Source organism: Bos javanicus, chromosome 12 (genome assembly GCF_032452875.1).
Source record: "Bos javanicus breed banteng chromosome 12, ARS-OSU_banteng_1.0, whole genome shotgun sequence".
Classification (NCBI taxonomy): Eukaryota; Metazoa; Chordata; class Mammalia; order Artiodactyla; family Bovidae; genus Bos; species Bos javanicus.
Window position 1 is genome coordinate 19,067,290 of NC_083879.1, and position 13,554 is coordinate 19,080,843.

The 13,554-nt window shown below is 37.8% G+C and overlaps 1 protein-coding gene across 4 annotated transcripts in view; it reads right to left on the bottom strand.

Annotated features, from left to right (window-relative positions):
• Positions 1-13,554, bottom strand: part of CAB39L (calcium binding protein 39 like) — an 83,975-nt gene that overhangs the window by 41,182 nt on the left and 29,239 nt on the right. For all 4 annotated transcript variants that reach the window (XM_061434642.1, XM_061434644.1, XM_061434641.1 and 1 more), the window contains 3 exons: positions 10,146-10,286; positions 6,363-6,527; positions 515-633 (listed from right to left, as the gene is read on the bottom strand). In XM_061434642.1, coding sequence (XP_061290626.1) covers positions 515-633; positions 6,363-6,527; positions 10,146-10,247 — 386 coding nt within the window. In that variant the 5' untranslated portion in view covers positions 10,248-10,286. The remainder of the gene's footprint in view (positions 1-514; positions 634-6,362; positions 6,528-10,145; positions 10,287-13,554) is intronic.

A 13,554-nucleotide genomic window follows, 5' to 3' on the forward strand; every position in this document is an offset into this window, starting at 1 on the left:
TAAAGTGTGAATGTGAAAGTGTTAGCTGCTCAATTGTGTTCAACTCTTTGCAACCCAGTGGACTGTATCCCACCAGGTTTTTCTGTCCATGGAATTCTCCAGACAAGAATACTGGAGTGGGTAGCCATTCCCTTCTCCAGGGGATCTTCCCAACCTGGGGACTGAAGCTGGGTCTCTCGTAGGAAGATTCTTTACCATCTGAGCCACTAGTGAAGCAAAGAGGGTAAGTGGGCAGCCAGAAAGAGGGCGGATTGGGAAGTGTAAGCTATAATGTAACAGGTAGAGAAGACAGGAAAGTGGAGGAAAGAGGGGCAGTAGGTGGAAGGAATTTTACTTAGAAAGCATTTTGTTGCAGCCTGAACAATCACAGAGACATAGATTTGGAGGGCTGACTTCAAGCATAGCAAATATGAATCCAAAAGGGAATTGATCATATCTGAAATGATGCTAACGCTATCTACTTTTAACAACTTTTCCAGACTCAAACCTACTTTAAAGGAAAGCATCCACCTACCCTTTGAGGAGCATAAACAGGATGTGAGGATGAGCACTAATGTACTCCACGGTAGGAATCCGAGTGCCTATCTGTCTTCTCAGGATGTTGTTAAATATCTGGGTCACATCCTTTTTTCCCTGTTAAAGAAACAACCATTAAGTTGTATATTTTAAATGGGTGAATTGTATGGCATGTACATTATTTCAAAAGCTGTTTATATACAAACATACTCAGTCCATTTAATATGATATTTTCCCACCTGTGCATTCTTTGACTTCATCTGTCTAAAGATGGGTACAAAAATAAACAAACAACCAGAGTCAAGTCCAAATAAAATCAATGCCCTACACACATAGTAAGCATTTCAAATCATTAAATGCATGAAGTACAGTCAAAGCTTGTGTCTAAAGGCTTTATGATCTCTATTTTTACAGTAATAAAATCAAAGATTAAGGACCACTTTTTAATTAGGGTTGGGGAACAGAAAAAGGTCTTAAGGGGATAGAAAGTTTCAAAAACTTAGGACCATAAACTGGCTTATTGAGAAGCTGATTCTAGAGGGCTTTTTTTGCTTTTAGTTTTTTAATGTAGCAAGAAATAATCATTAGTGATTAATATCACAGTAGGAAGTTTTCTGCATTTTGGAGCTGCCTTCTAATTCAACCCGAACAGTTGACTGTATCCACCCTATTTCTGCAAGGCACACCTGCCTTTAAAATGAATGCATGGACTCTTAACATATAATACGTTTTCATCCTTTGATCTCTTATCACACTGTGTTTCAAAACATCAAAGAGTCTAGGGCTGTGTCTTGAATACTGGCTAAACCTCAAAAACCATAGCTCTGAGTTTGATCCTGAGCCCATAAAGCAGAAAGCTTGCAATCTCAGCCATAACTCTTTTTTTTTTTTTTGGAACTCATAAGAATATGCTGAAGTAATTTTTTTTTTCTGTCAGCATCTTTAAGGCTTAAAGGATTAGACAAATATTTATGGTTATAAAGTAATGAGTTTCCTTTTTAAACAACTGTAACCCAAAGGTCTGTCTTCTAATGAGCCCTTATTCACATCACAGCAGGGTCTTCCAGTACTTTGCTCAGCCCATTGCACTACTTTCCTCCTGGTTTCTGAAGAAGGAAGTGGGTTTGTCACACAGATTGCTGAGTTAGTCTCTGCTATGGCACCCCACTCCAGTACTCTTGCCTGGAAAACCCCATGGACAGAAGAGCCTGGTGGGCTGCAGTCCATGGGGTCGCACAGAGTTGGACACAACCGAAACGACTTAGCAGCAGCAGCAGCAGCTCAATCTAAACCAACGCCTCGGGCCACCAGCACTGCGGTCAGCTCTGGATTTCAAACCCCTGCTCCTAGCTCCCCTCAACCCTTGTCCATTGTCTTGCCTTCTACAACCAGTTATTTCCTCAACTAGCTGTTTTATATATGGTTTATCCCAAGTGTAGAAAACCGCCTCTTCTCCTTCATTCAACATATTATTAGTACATACTTCCTTTATCAAGGGTTTAAGGGTAATTACAGTGCACTGCAGAAACAACTTCCAATTGAACCCCACATATCACTATTATTAAAGATTCCTCAGCATTTCTGATTATCTTTTTCCTTAAGCCCCTTCCTCTGTCATGGTTCTGGAGCCTTCAATTGCCCTTACTCTATACCCTTTTCCTATCTCCTATTTCCTTCTACTATCAAAGTTAGCCAATGAGAGGACATTTCTCAAATTTCTGTTATTTTACTCTGCAAAAGGAATCTAAGCTCTTTTCTTTCAGTCTTTTCCTTTCAAACACTGCCTGGAGACCTCACTTTTCACAGTGAATAAAAAAGCCCATGTAGGTGTCTTCTAAACAAAAGGTCTGTTTTTCTCTGTAAGCAATTCTCCATCTTTTTAGGCTATCTGGCAAAAGCTGCAGCCCATCCCTAAAGAAATAATTTTCCTTTCCTGTTATAAAAATACACCAAAGATTTTACAGTCGAAGAGATGCAGGTTCGATCCCTGGGTGGGAAGATTCCCTGGAGAAGGGCATGGCGACCCACCCCAGTATTCTTGCCTGGAGAATCCCATGGACAGAGGAGGCTACAGTCCATGGGGTCGCACAGAGTAAGACATGATTGAAGTGACTTAACATGCAAAACGCACTTTTTAATGTGGATACTTTAAGCATGAGAAGAAAAGTTGCTGCCTGCAGGCTGATCTTTAACACTTCTAGTCCATAGAAATGGACAGTACATTTCTGCAAGTAGTCTAATAATGCTCGTAATGGTGCATTCTTTCTGAAAATACTGTATGTAATCGGTGGAATGCTTAAAACTAAACTGTTTTCAACTTTAACTGCTTTTCATTCATTCATTCAACCAAGAAGCATTTATAAGTATTTATCTTCTGTGGGCTTGATTGAGGAGGACGGCTTCACCTACTGAATATCACATTCATTTATAACTATGTTCTAGGTGACAACTGAATGAACAAAGTCAAGAGCTGTCTGGTTAACTACACCTCAATAACGCTGGGAAAAAAAAAAAAAAACTGCCTGCAATTATCACTACAGCAAGCCTTTGTAATGATAGTATTGAGTCACCAGGGAAAATTATTACATCTAGTACATCATTTTGGAGGACAGGCACGTCTACAATGCATTTTATAAAGAAAATGTAAAGTAAGCCACAAAAATACTACTTATCTACTTATCTCTCTCCATTTGAAGAGTTAACTTAATCTTCAGCTACATGGAAAATTCAAATATTCAGAAAGATAAATATTTTTCCCCAAGGATTTTGGAGAGTAAAATTTTACTCTACTTGATAATGTAGAAGTCCATTTTTAGGCAACTTAATGACTTAATTCCCAAATAATTTTGAAGTAAACTTTCTTACTGTTTCTCTTTTGTTACCTAAGTCAATGCAACACAAAGATGTGAAACATACCAAGTTTTTCTTTGGTGTACTCCCATCTCCTCAATTCTTGGCCAGCGCTTTGAGCCTATCTATTCTGTGGTTGCTCAAGGCTTCACAAGGTCACCGGACCCGACAATATTTCACCCTTGACTCAGTCTTCAAAACATAACCAACCTTGGTCATAGTCCTTCCAGCATCCCACTGCAGATTAGGTTAATCTCATACACTAACTCAAGCTAAATTAATGATGATAATAGCTTAATACACTGCTGCTTTCAGGGAAACACACAAAACAATAGATTTACAGAAATCTAACACCATCTTCCAAGAGCAGGGGAGTTTCCCATTTATGGTCACTCACCAACCAAGTTTAAAACTAAAATAATAAACAAAGAAACAGACATCAAGGGTTATAACAAAAATAAACCAGATTATATTTAACTTAAGTTTGAGAAGGAGAGAAGATGAGAATATACTATTTGGCATCTATATATTTGCATATATATTTAAGTGTTCTTCCGTAACACATATATGTATATATATTTTACTTAGTTTAATATTTAAAAACAATGCTGTAAGTTGATATTATTCCTATTTTATAGACGGTAAAGTTTAGTCTCAAAGAGGTTATGTTGCTAACTACCAAATGGCAGAGCAGGGACTCCATACATAAACAATTCTAAATCTAAGTCAAGGGTTTTCCCACTATGCACAGCTCCTACAAATGTCCATAATACCTCATTTTAAACTAAATTAAGGAAACATGAAAGTATATAAACACAAAGATAAGACTACACTTTAATTCCATTAAGTCTGGTTTAAAAAAGGAAATGAGGAGGGGCTTCCTAGGCGGTCTAGTGGCTAAAACTCCACACTCCCAATGCACAGGGCCCTTGTTTGATCCCTGGTCAGGGAACTAGATCCCACATGCTGCAACTAAGACCCAGTGCAGCCAAAATAAATAACCAAACAAAATATTTTTAAAAAGGGAAATAGGGAGTAAGATGGGGAGGAAGAAAGACAAGACAAGCTAGAGGGAAAACTAAGAAAGGAGATAATTGAGCAGAAAATGTCAAAGTTAGAGAAACAGATAAGGCAGGGAAGGAAGAAAAAGACACGTTTCTCCCATCCAAGTATTAACCAGGCCCAACCCTGCTTAGCTTTGGAGATCAGACAAGATTGGGCACGTTCAGAGTGGTATGGCCATAGACAAGACAGAGGTTTCTAAAAGGGAGGCTGAATTGAAATCTGGGCCCTGGGGGGCCCTCAGACAGTCTTGTTTCTAGTCGAACACACAGAGCAGTCTTGCCCTGCATTCCTCCTCCTCAGCTCTGCTGCTGCTGCTGCTAAGTCGCTTCAGTTGTGTCTGACTCTGTGCGACCCCATAGACGGCGGCTCCCACGTCCCTGGGATTCTCCAGGCAAGAACACTGGAGTGGGTTGCCATTTCTCCAATGCATGAAAGTGAAAAGTCAAAGTGAAGTCGCTCAGTCGTGTCCGACTCTTAGCGACCCCATGGACTGCAGTCTACCAGGCTGCTCCATCCATGGGATTTTCCAGGCAAGAGTACTGGAGTGGGGTGCCATTGCCTTCTCCGCTCCTCAGCTCTAGTTGGCCAAAATTGTCTTCCATCTAAGCCATCCAGAGAACCGTGAGCTAGTATTTCCACACATCCCCAGAGCCCCGACCTTATCTTGGTCCATCACTGTAATGAGTCTCCTTTTACTTCCTCGGTGACAAAACTAAAGCAATTTACTTCAGAAATCTCCATTCTCTTCTATCTCTGAGAATTAATGGAGATCCAAGCGCTTACCTGACAGTATCTAAAGCCTGATAGTAGTAGCAAAACAACAATCAAATCAAAACCAAGATTTCCATCATGAAATGTGTCTTACAACCACACATTTCATTGAGAAACCACTGTTCTAAGTTAGACATACCATAGATAATAAAATGCTTACACACATTCACCCCTTATGTTTCTAGATTATTGTTTTACATATTATTTCAGTAATTAGGTATAACTGCTTTCAAAAAATGAGAGAAATATCCTATATTAGTAGCATTTAAAAAAATTCTTAAATCGTTGGTATAAATGTTTTAATTAAAGAAACAGGCCTGGGAGATACTACATTTGAATCTCAGCTTAGGCGCTTAGTGACCGAGTGACTTTGGGGAAATTAATATCTTTAAACTTTAGAGTCTTCATCTATAAATCAAGGCTAATAATATAGTACTGATCATATACAGGTTGCTTTAAGAATAAAATGAGAGACTTCCCTTGTGGTCAGTGGCTAAGACTCCATGTTCCCAATGCAGGGGGTCTGGGTTCAATACCTGGTCAGGGTTTGATCCCTGGTCAGGGAACTAGATCCCACATGCCCTAATTAAACCTGGCAAGCCAAATAAATAAATATTTTTTAAAACTTAAAAAGAAAAGAATTAAGCTAGAAGAGAGCTTAAAAATTGTACAACATTCAGTAAGCACTCAAGTTATCTTTTATTATTATTGACCATTAACTTCACTACTTAGCTGCATAAAACTTAACTATGGTATACCTTTTGCTTTTTTTTAAAAAAAAGATTAAGGTGATTTTAGAAGTTTTAGTGGAGAAAATGGGATTTTAAATAATATATAAATAGTAATAATTTGGCCATGTGATGCAAACAGCCAACTCATTGGAAAAGACCCTGAAAGACTGAAGGCAAAAGGAAAAGAGGGCAGCAGGATGGGATGGTTGGATGGCATCGCCAAGTCCGTGGATGTGAACTTGGGCAAACTCCAGCAGAAAGTGAGGGCCAGGGAGGCCTGGGATGCTGTAGTCCATGGGGTCATAAAGAGTCGGACACAACTTAGCAACTGAACAACAACAACAGTAACAAAAAATGACAGTCAAATATTGGTAGTCATGTGTATAAAAATTGAAAAGCACAACTGTCATCCTTTGGCAGATGGTGTACCTCAAAGTCTATCAGCTGTAGGTCGGCTATGAGTGTCACCAGCAGCCCGGTGTTGTAGAGCTCCTGTGAGAGCTGGGCCACAGCTTCCACTGGGGGCTCCTTGTCACTCGTCCCACACAGAATTTCTTTCATTGCTTGCAGTGATTTTGACACTTCTTCTGAAGCCTAGGGACCAAAATATACGCTAATAGTTAAGAGTGAAAAAAAAAATTTCAGGCTACAAATAAACAAAAACCACTTCTTAAGCCCTGCTTATTTACTTTTAAAATTCTGTATAATTATTATTTTTTATTGACTGAATGATAACTGTTTTACAGTGTTGCGTGAGCTCTTCTGTACAATATATCCCCTCCCTCCTGAACCTCCCTTCTACCCGCCAACACCCCGCCAACCCCATTCCCTCACTGCCCTCCAGGGCATCACAGAGCACTCAGCTGAGCCCCCTGTGTGATACAGCAGCTTCCCACTGGTTACCTATTTTCTGCTTATTTGTGATTAAAGAACTCAATACAGTTACAAACAAACAAAAGCCATGTAGTAGGCACTGTTTTTGTTTTTTTTTGAAAATATTACTGAAATTAATTTATAAATGAGAGATCTTTAGTATTTCTACTTGGTTAATATAATTGAAATGATCTTTCTTTAAATCATATTCATAGTGAACTCTGCTAGTAATAAATTATAAATTTAACTCTTGAAAATTAAATTCAATCCATGTTGAAGACTTATCAGTAGCAAGTAGTCTTATTTAAAGCTTTTGTTAATGATTTTCAACAAATCCCTATGATTCTTATTTTTTAAATGGAATAGGTACAAAATCATATATTGTCAAAACCCATAACCTTTGTCAATCCACTGATCCCTCACACATAACCATTATCACTTTGTTATCTATGAAACTTAAGAAAAAAAGCAAAAAATCTCACTACATTACAAAGAAAAATACGAGAGGGACTTCCCTGGTGGTCCAGTGGCTAGTACTCCACCCTCCAATGCAGGGGGCCCTCCCACATGCTGAAACTGAGTTCACTTGCCACAACTAAAAACTCCATGTGCTGCAACTAAGATTCAGTGCAACCAAACTAATTAATTAGAAGAAGAATAGGAGAACCTACAGAGAAGAAAGTATATCAGTGAGTAGGGCCTGGGGAGGGGAGAATGAGGTGCTGAACATATTCTGAAATTAGATGGTGGTGATGGGTACACAACCTTCTGAATAAACTAATAACCACTGAATTGCACACTTTAAAATGGTAGATTGTGTAGTATCTTAATTATACTAAGAAATTATAGCAAAAAAATTTAAAAAACAGGTAAGCAAAACAAACAGGCAAATTAGTTAACACTTTGCTGAATATTTTAAAGTAGGTATAGTTTTAGTACTTTCAAGTATTGTACTCTAATCATTATAATTAAAGAAGGAAATAGAATAAGGCAAAAATAATAAAAAAAACTACCTCATAGTAATTGTTAATTAAAAAATTAATTTCCAGATACATTTCATGATATGACTGAAGAAATCCTTAATTTATTAAAGGTAAGAAGTTTTCTTAAATTGTGATATATACCTATAGAAGATTACTTTAAACATATATAGAGTTTAGAATAATTATAAAGCAAACACTTGTGTGGCCAAAACAGAGGTCAAAAAAGAGAACATTTTTAGCATCCCAGAAGCCACCTGGAATGCCCTCTTTTCAGTCTAGAAGTAAATCCTTCTATGTCTTTGATGACAATCACTTATTTACTTTTCTTTATAGGTTATTTTAAAATCTATGTTTGTTTCCCAAAACCACATAGCTGAGTTCTGCTGACTTGGAATAGCACCTGTACCCTCTTATGATTTGTTTCTTTCACTCAGCACTGTATTTGTAAGGCTCGTTCTTCCTGCTCTATGTCGCAGCACTTCTTTAAATTCACTGTTGTATAGTATTCTATTGATAGCTGGACTGCAACTTCTCAGTTTCACTGTTGATGGACATCGAGGTGTTTCCACTGATGGGTTACTATGAACAGCAATGCTAGGAACAATCTTGACAACGCATCCTGGTGCACATGTGCAAGAACATCTCTAGAGTTTACACTAGGAGGGAACCGAAGGGTCTTAGAGCATGCATGCAGTCGGTGCAGGGGTGCAGGTGTGATCAATCGTGTCCGACTCTTTGTGACCCCATAGACTGCAGCCCGCCAGGCTCCTCTGTCCATGGGGATCTTCCAGGCAAGAATGCTGGAGTCGGTTGCCATTTCCTCCTCCAGAGGATCTTCCCCACCCAGAGGTCAAACTGCATCTCCTGCGTCTCTTGCATTGCGGGTGGATTTTTTACCGATGAGACCCCAGGGAAGCCCCAGTCACTTTAGAGACAAACTGAATATGTTGGACTCAATGTCCCTTTGAGGGAATATCTAAGATACTAAAAAGACCTTCCTATGAGGAAGTGCTGCTCAGTAGGACTTTAAAACAATATTAAAAGGAGGCTGCACTGGGTATTCCTGGCAGTCCAGTGGTTATCACTCCAAGCTTCCAGTGCAAGGTTCAATCCCTGGTTGAGGAACTAAGATTCCACATGACGCTGTGGTGTGGCCGAAAAGAGAAAAAAGGCAGCATCGTAGTAGAAACTGTCAGATGATCTTTAAACACAAACTTTTTACTCTTCATGTATAACATTATACACAGTGTAAGTATTAACAGTATAACCCGTTAGATGTTTAACTGTAAAACCCTTTAGATGTTTTTTTTTTTTTCATTCTGAATTTTTTCCTTCTAGTTTTATTGAAATATAATTGACATAAAGTCCTGTAAGTTTCAGGTGTACAGCATAATGATTTGACTTACATATATCATGAAATGTTTATCACAATAAGTTTTTCCATCACTGCATACAGATACAAAATTAAAGAAACAGAGGAGAAAAAAATTTTTTTCCTTGTGATGAGAACTCAGGATTCTCTTAACAACTTCCATATATAACATACAGCAGTGTTAATCACATTTATCATGCTGCACCTTATATTTCTAGTACTTTCTTACCTTTCAACCGGAAGATTGACTACATCTAATTCCTTCTGCCCAACACCCCTGCCTCTGGTAACCACAAATCTGATCTCTTTTTCTGAGTTTGTTTGTTCATATATTTTTGAAGTATAATTGACCTGTAACACTATGTCAGTTTCTGTTACACAACATAGTGATTCTACATTTCTATACATTTCTAAAATATATAAGTCTAGTTACGATCTGTGGCCATACAAAGACACTACTTGGTTACTGACTATATTCTCGACACTCTCCTACCCACGCAACTCGAAGTCTGTACCTCTTAATCTCCCTCACCAGTTCCTTGCCCCAACCCCAACCCCACCTCCCCTCTGACAATAACTGTTTCTCCTTAATATTGTTTTGTTTTTTAGATTCCACATATAAGTGAAACTGCACAGTGTTTGTCTTTCTCTGACTTATTTCACTTAGCATAGTGAACCTCTAGGTCTATCCAAGTTGTTGCAAATGGCAAGATGTCCTTTCCTTTTTATGACTGAGTAATATTCTGTTACTCCTTAACTCTAGAGGATCCAAGGTTGGTCTGAGGCTCTAGAAAATGAATGAAGAGTTCAAGACAACATATTCAATAATTATCAATGGCATAAGACCTGAAACCAATTTAAATGTGTTCACAAAGACCCTGAGAGTGCATCGGAGACCATATTTAGGATTCTTCATTAAGCTTTTACATTGGCTTGTGGTCTATTCATGTATTTTAATAATAACATTATTGTTTTAGCTCATACCTTATCTGTCTTTTTGTCTTGCTTTTCCAAAATGGCCAAGTTGTCTCTCAGAATTTTCACGATTTCTGCTGGATTTTTGTGTGATTTACTAAACAGAGGCATTTTTTCATCTATAGAAATCTCTTCATGCAATATAGAACGCTAGAACAAGTAAACAAACAAAAATTATGATTTTAATTCTTAACATGATTAAATTGCTATACCAAAATGTCATATTTCCAACAAATTCAGTAATATGGAACATTAAAATCGATCAAACTAAAACAATTTTTAAGTTTCATGCCAAATTTAAGTTAGTGTAAAATATTTCAAGAAAGATATTTTTAAAGGTTTACCTAAAAGTTTTTACTCAGAGTTTAATATTTTTCTTATAAGAGAAATTAAAGATTTATGCAAGAATAGGAAAAGGAGTATTCTTAGAGAATAAGCTGATACTTAAAACTAGATATTTTGACTAAAGAGAGTGAGGAATATGGTGATATTAATGATGATAAAATAGAACATGTAAAACAAAAGTCAGACTAAGATAAACAAGCTCTGGTAAAGCAATATTTTAAAACATTCCACTCCATAGCAATAACAAAATTACAATGTAAAATTATTTAGAATCCGTTTATTTTTATTTTTTTTACTCTTCAAATATTCAGCTGGCCATACTCACTGATGAAATGAGGATTACCATGATGGCTGGGAGTGGGGAGGTGAGGAGGAGGGGAAAAGAAAAATCAGTTCTTCTTTTTGAGAACATTTATTTGCATAGAGCAGAAAAAGCCAAATATAGCTATTATCACCCTGTTTATACTAAAAATGTGCTAGGGAAAAAGATCTAAATTAAAGGCTCCAGTTAAGAGAAACATATTCATTTGCTCTACATGAATTAACAAAAATATGTCAAACATTATAGAAATATGATGTAATTAATCAAAAGCTGCCATTAACCAGTGATCCAGAGGTAACAACTATTATCAGCTTTTATACATACTCCTCCTTAACTTTTCTCTCTATATCTAAAAATATATTTTTAAAACCAAAATATAAGAGTACTAAAAACAGTATTTTTCGGGCTATAGTATTTTTTTAGGCTTTCCCTAATGGAAGAAAGCAAAGAGAAACTAAAGAACTTCTTGGTGAAAGAGGAGAGTGAAAATGTTGGCTTAAAACTCAACATTCAAAAAACTAAGATCACGGCATCTGGGCCTATCACCTCATGGCAAATAGATGGGGAAGCAATGGAAACAGTGACAGACATTATTTTCCTGGGCTCCAAAATCACTGCAGACGGTGACTACAGCCATGAAATTAAAAGATGCTTGCTCCTTGGAAGAAAAGCTATGACAAATCTAGACAGTATATTAAAAAGCAGAGTTACCACGTTGCTGACAAAGGTCTGTCTAGTCAAAGCTATGGTTTTCCAGTAGTCATGTATGGATGTGACAGCTGGACCATAAAGAAGGCTGAGCACCAAAGAATGATGCTTTTGAACTCTAGTGTTGGAGAAAACTCTTGAGAGTCCCTTGGACTGCAAGGAAATCAAACCAGTCAATCCTATAGGAAATCAGCCTTGAATATTCATTGGAAAGACAGATGCTGAAACTGAAGCTCCAATACTTTGGCCACCTGATGCAAAGAGCCAACTCACTGGAAAAGACCCTGATGCTGGGCAAGATTGAGGGAAGGAGGAGAAGGGGACAACAGAGGATGAGATGGTTAGATGGCATCACCAACTCAGAGGACATGAATTTGAGCAAACTCAGGAGATAGTGAAGGACAGGAAAGCCTGGCGTGCTGCAGTCCATGGGTCACAAAGAGTCCGACACAACTGAGCGACTGAACAACAACAACAACATCCATTATACAGACATACAATTACTAGGAGTATTTGGTAATTTCTTATTAAATTTTATTTTACCAATACCTCTATAGAAAGACTTCTGGGTTAACTCCATTTTTCCTCATATTTTTCTTATTAACAATAATGCAATTAATCAATGAAGAATATTAGACACAAATATATAACAGCAACTGATAGCAATACTCTAACCAGTTACGGATCCAGCACAACCTTGGTTACGGTTCTAAACACTACACCCCCTAGATTCCTACTTCCCAAATCTGCTTCCCTAGGATTTCTGTCAAATCTCTGAGTTACCTGAATCCTTCCAAAAATTTTCTTCAGTATTTGTTGTTTGTGATCAAGAATTATAACGCTGGCATTCAACGTATCTGCTAAACAAACATGAAGTATTTAAATCCTAATCTAGTTCTGACTTGGTAACTGATCCACTATGATTCAGAAGTTATCATGCTTGTTTACATGTCATTTAAGTTTTTAATAAGTGTTTTTTTAAACTAACTGTGAATTCACCTTGTCATAACATTTAACTCATATTTTTTCTATCTCACTCACGAAGATATCAGGACAAATGTTGCCAAAGGCTCTGAGAAAGCCCACATACATATTGTTAGTACCAAGTAAGTTACCTTATTTTATTTTTTAATACATCCCCATGACTTACTTCAGAGAAGGCAATGGCACCCCACTCCAATACTCTTGCCTGGAAAATCCCATGGACGGAGGAGCCTGGTGGGCTGCAGTCCATGGGGTCACTAAGAGTCGGACACAACTGAGCGACTTCACTTTCACTTTTCACTTTCATGCACTGGAGAAGGAAATGGCAACCCACTCCAGTGTTCTTGCCTGGAGAATCCCAGGGACGGGGGAGCCTGGTGGGCTGCCGTCTGTGGGGTCGCACAGAGTCGGACACGACTGAAGCGACTTAGCAGCAGCAGCATGACTTCCTTAGTTTATGACTGAAAGTTGGTACCTTTTGACCCCCTTCCACCATTTCATCCACACCCCACCCTCTGCCTCTGGCAACCACCAATCCATTCTGTGTATCTATAAGCTTGGCTTCTGTTTCTTAGTTTTTTAGATTCCACATATAAGTGAGATCATATGGTATTTGTCTTTTTCTGATTTACTTCACTTAGCATAATACCCTCAAAGTTCCATCCTTGTTGTCACAAATGGCAAGATTTCATTCTTTTATGGCTGAATAATACTGTTCTATACACACACACACCTCACACACACAGAGCATGTCTTTATCCATTCATCCATAGATGGGCACTGAGGTTGTCTCCATTATCTTGGCTATTGTAAATAATGTTGCAATAAAGATGCACAGTTCTTTATGAATTGGTGTTTCCATTTTCTTCAGATAAGTACCCAGAAGTTGAATTGCTATACCATATGGTCAGTCTATTTTTAATTTTTTGAGGAACCTTTATATTGTAAGGTTGATTCATAAAGAAAGATAGAGCATCATATTTTCAAATTAGATAGGCCAAATACAGTGAGCTCTTGCTTATTCATCACTGGCCCACACCCATTCTGAGTATAATTCTT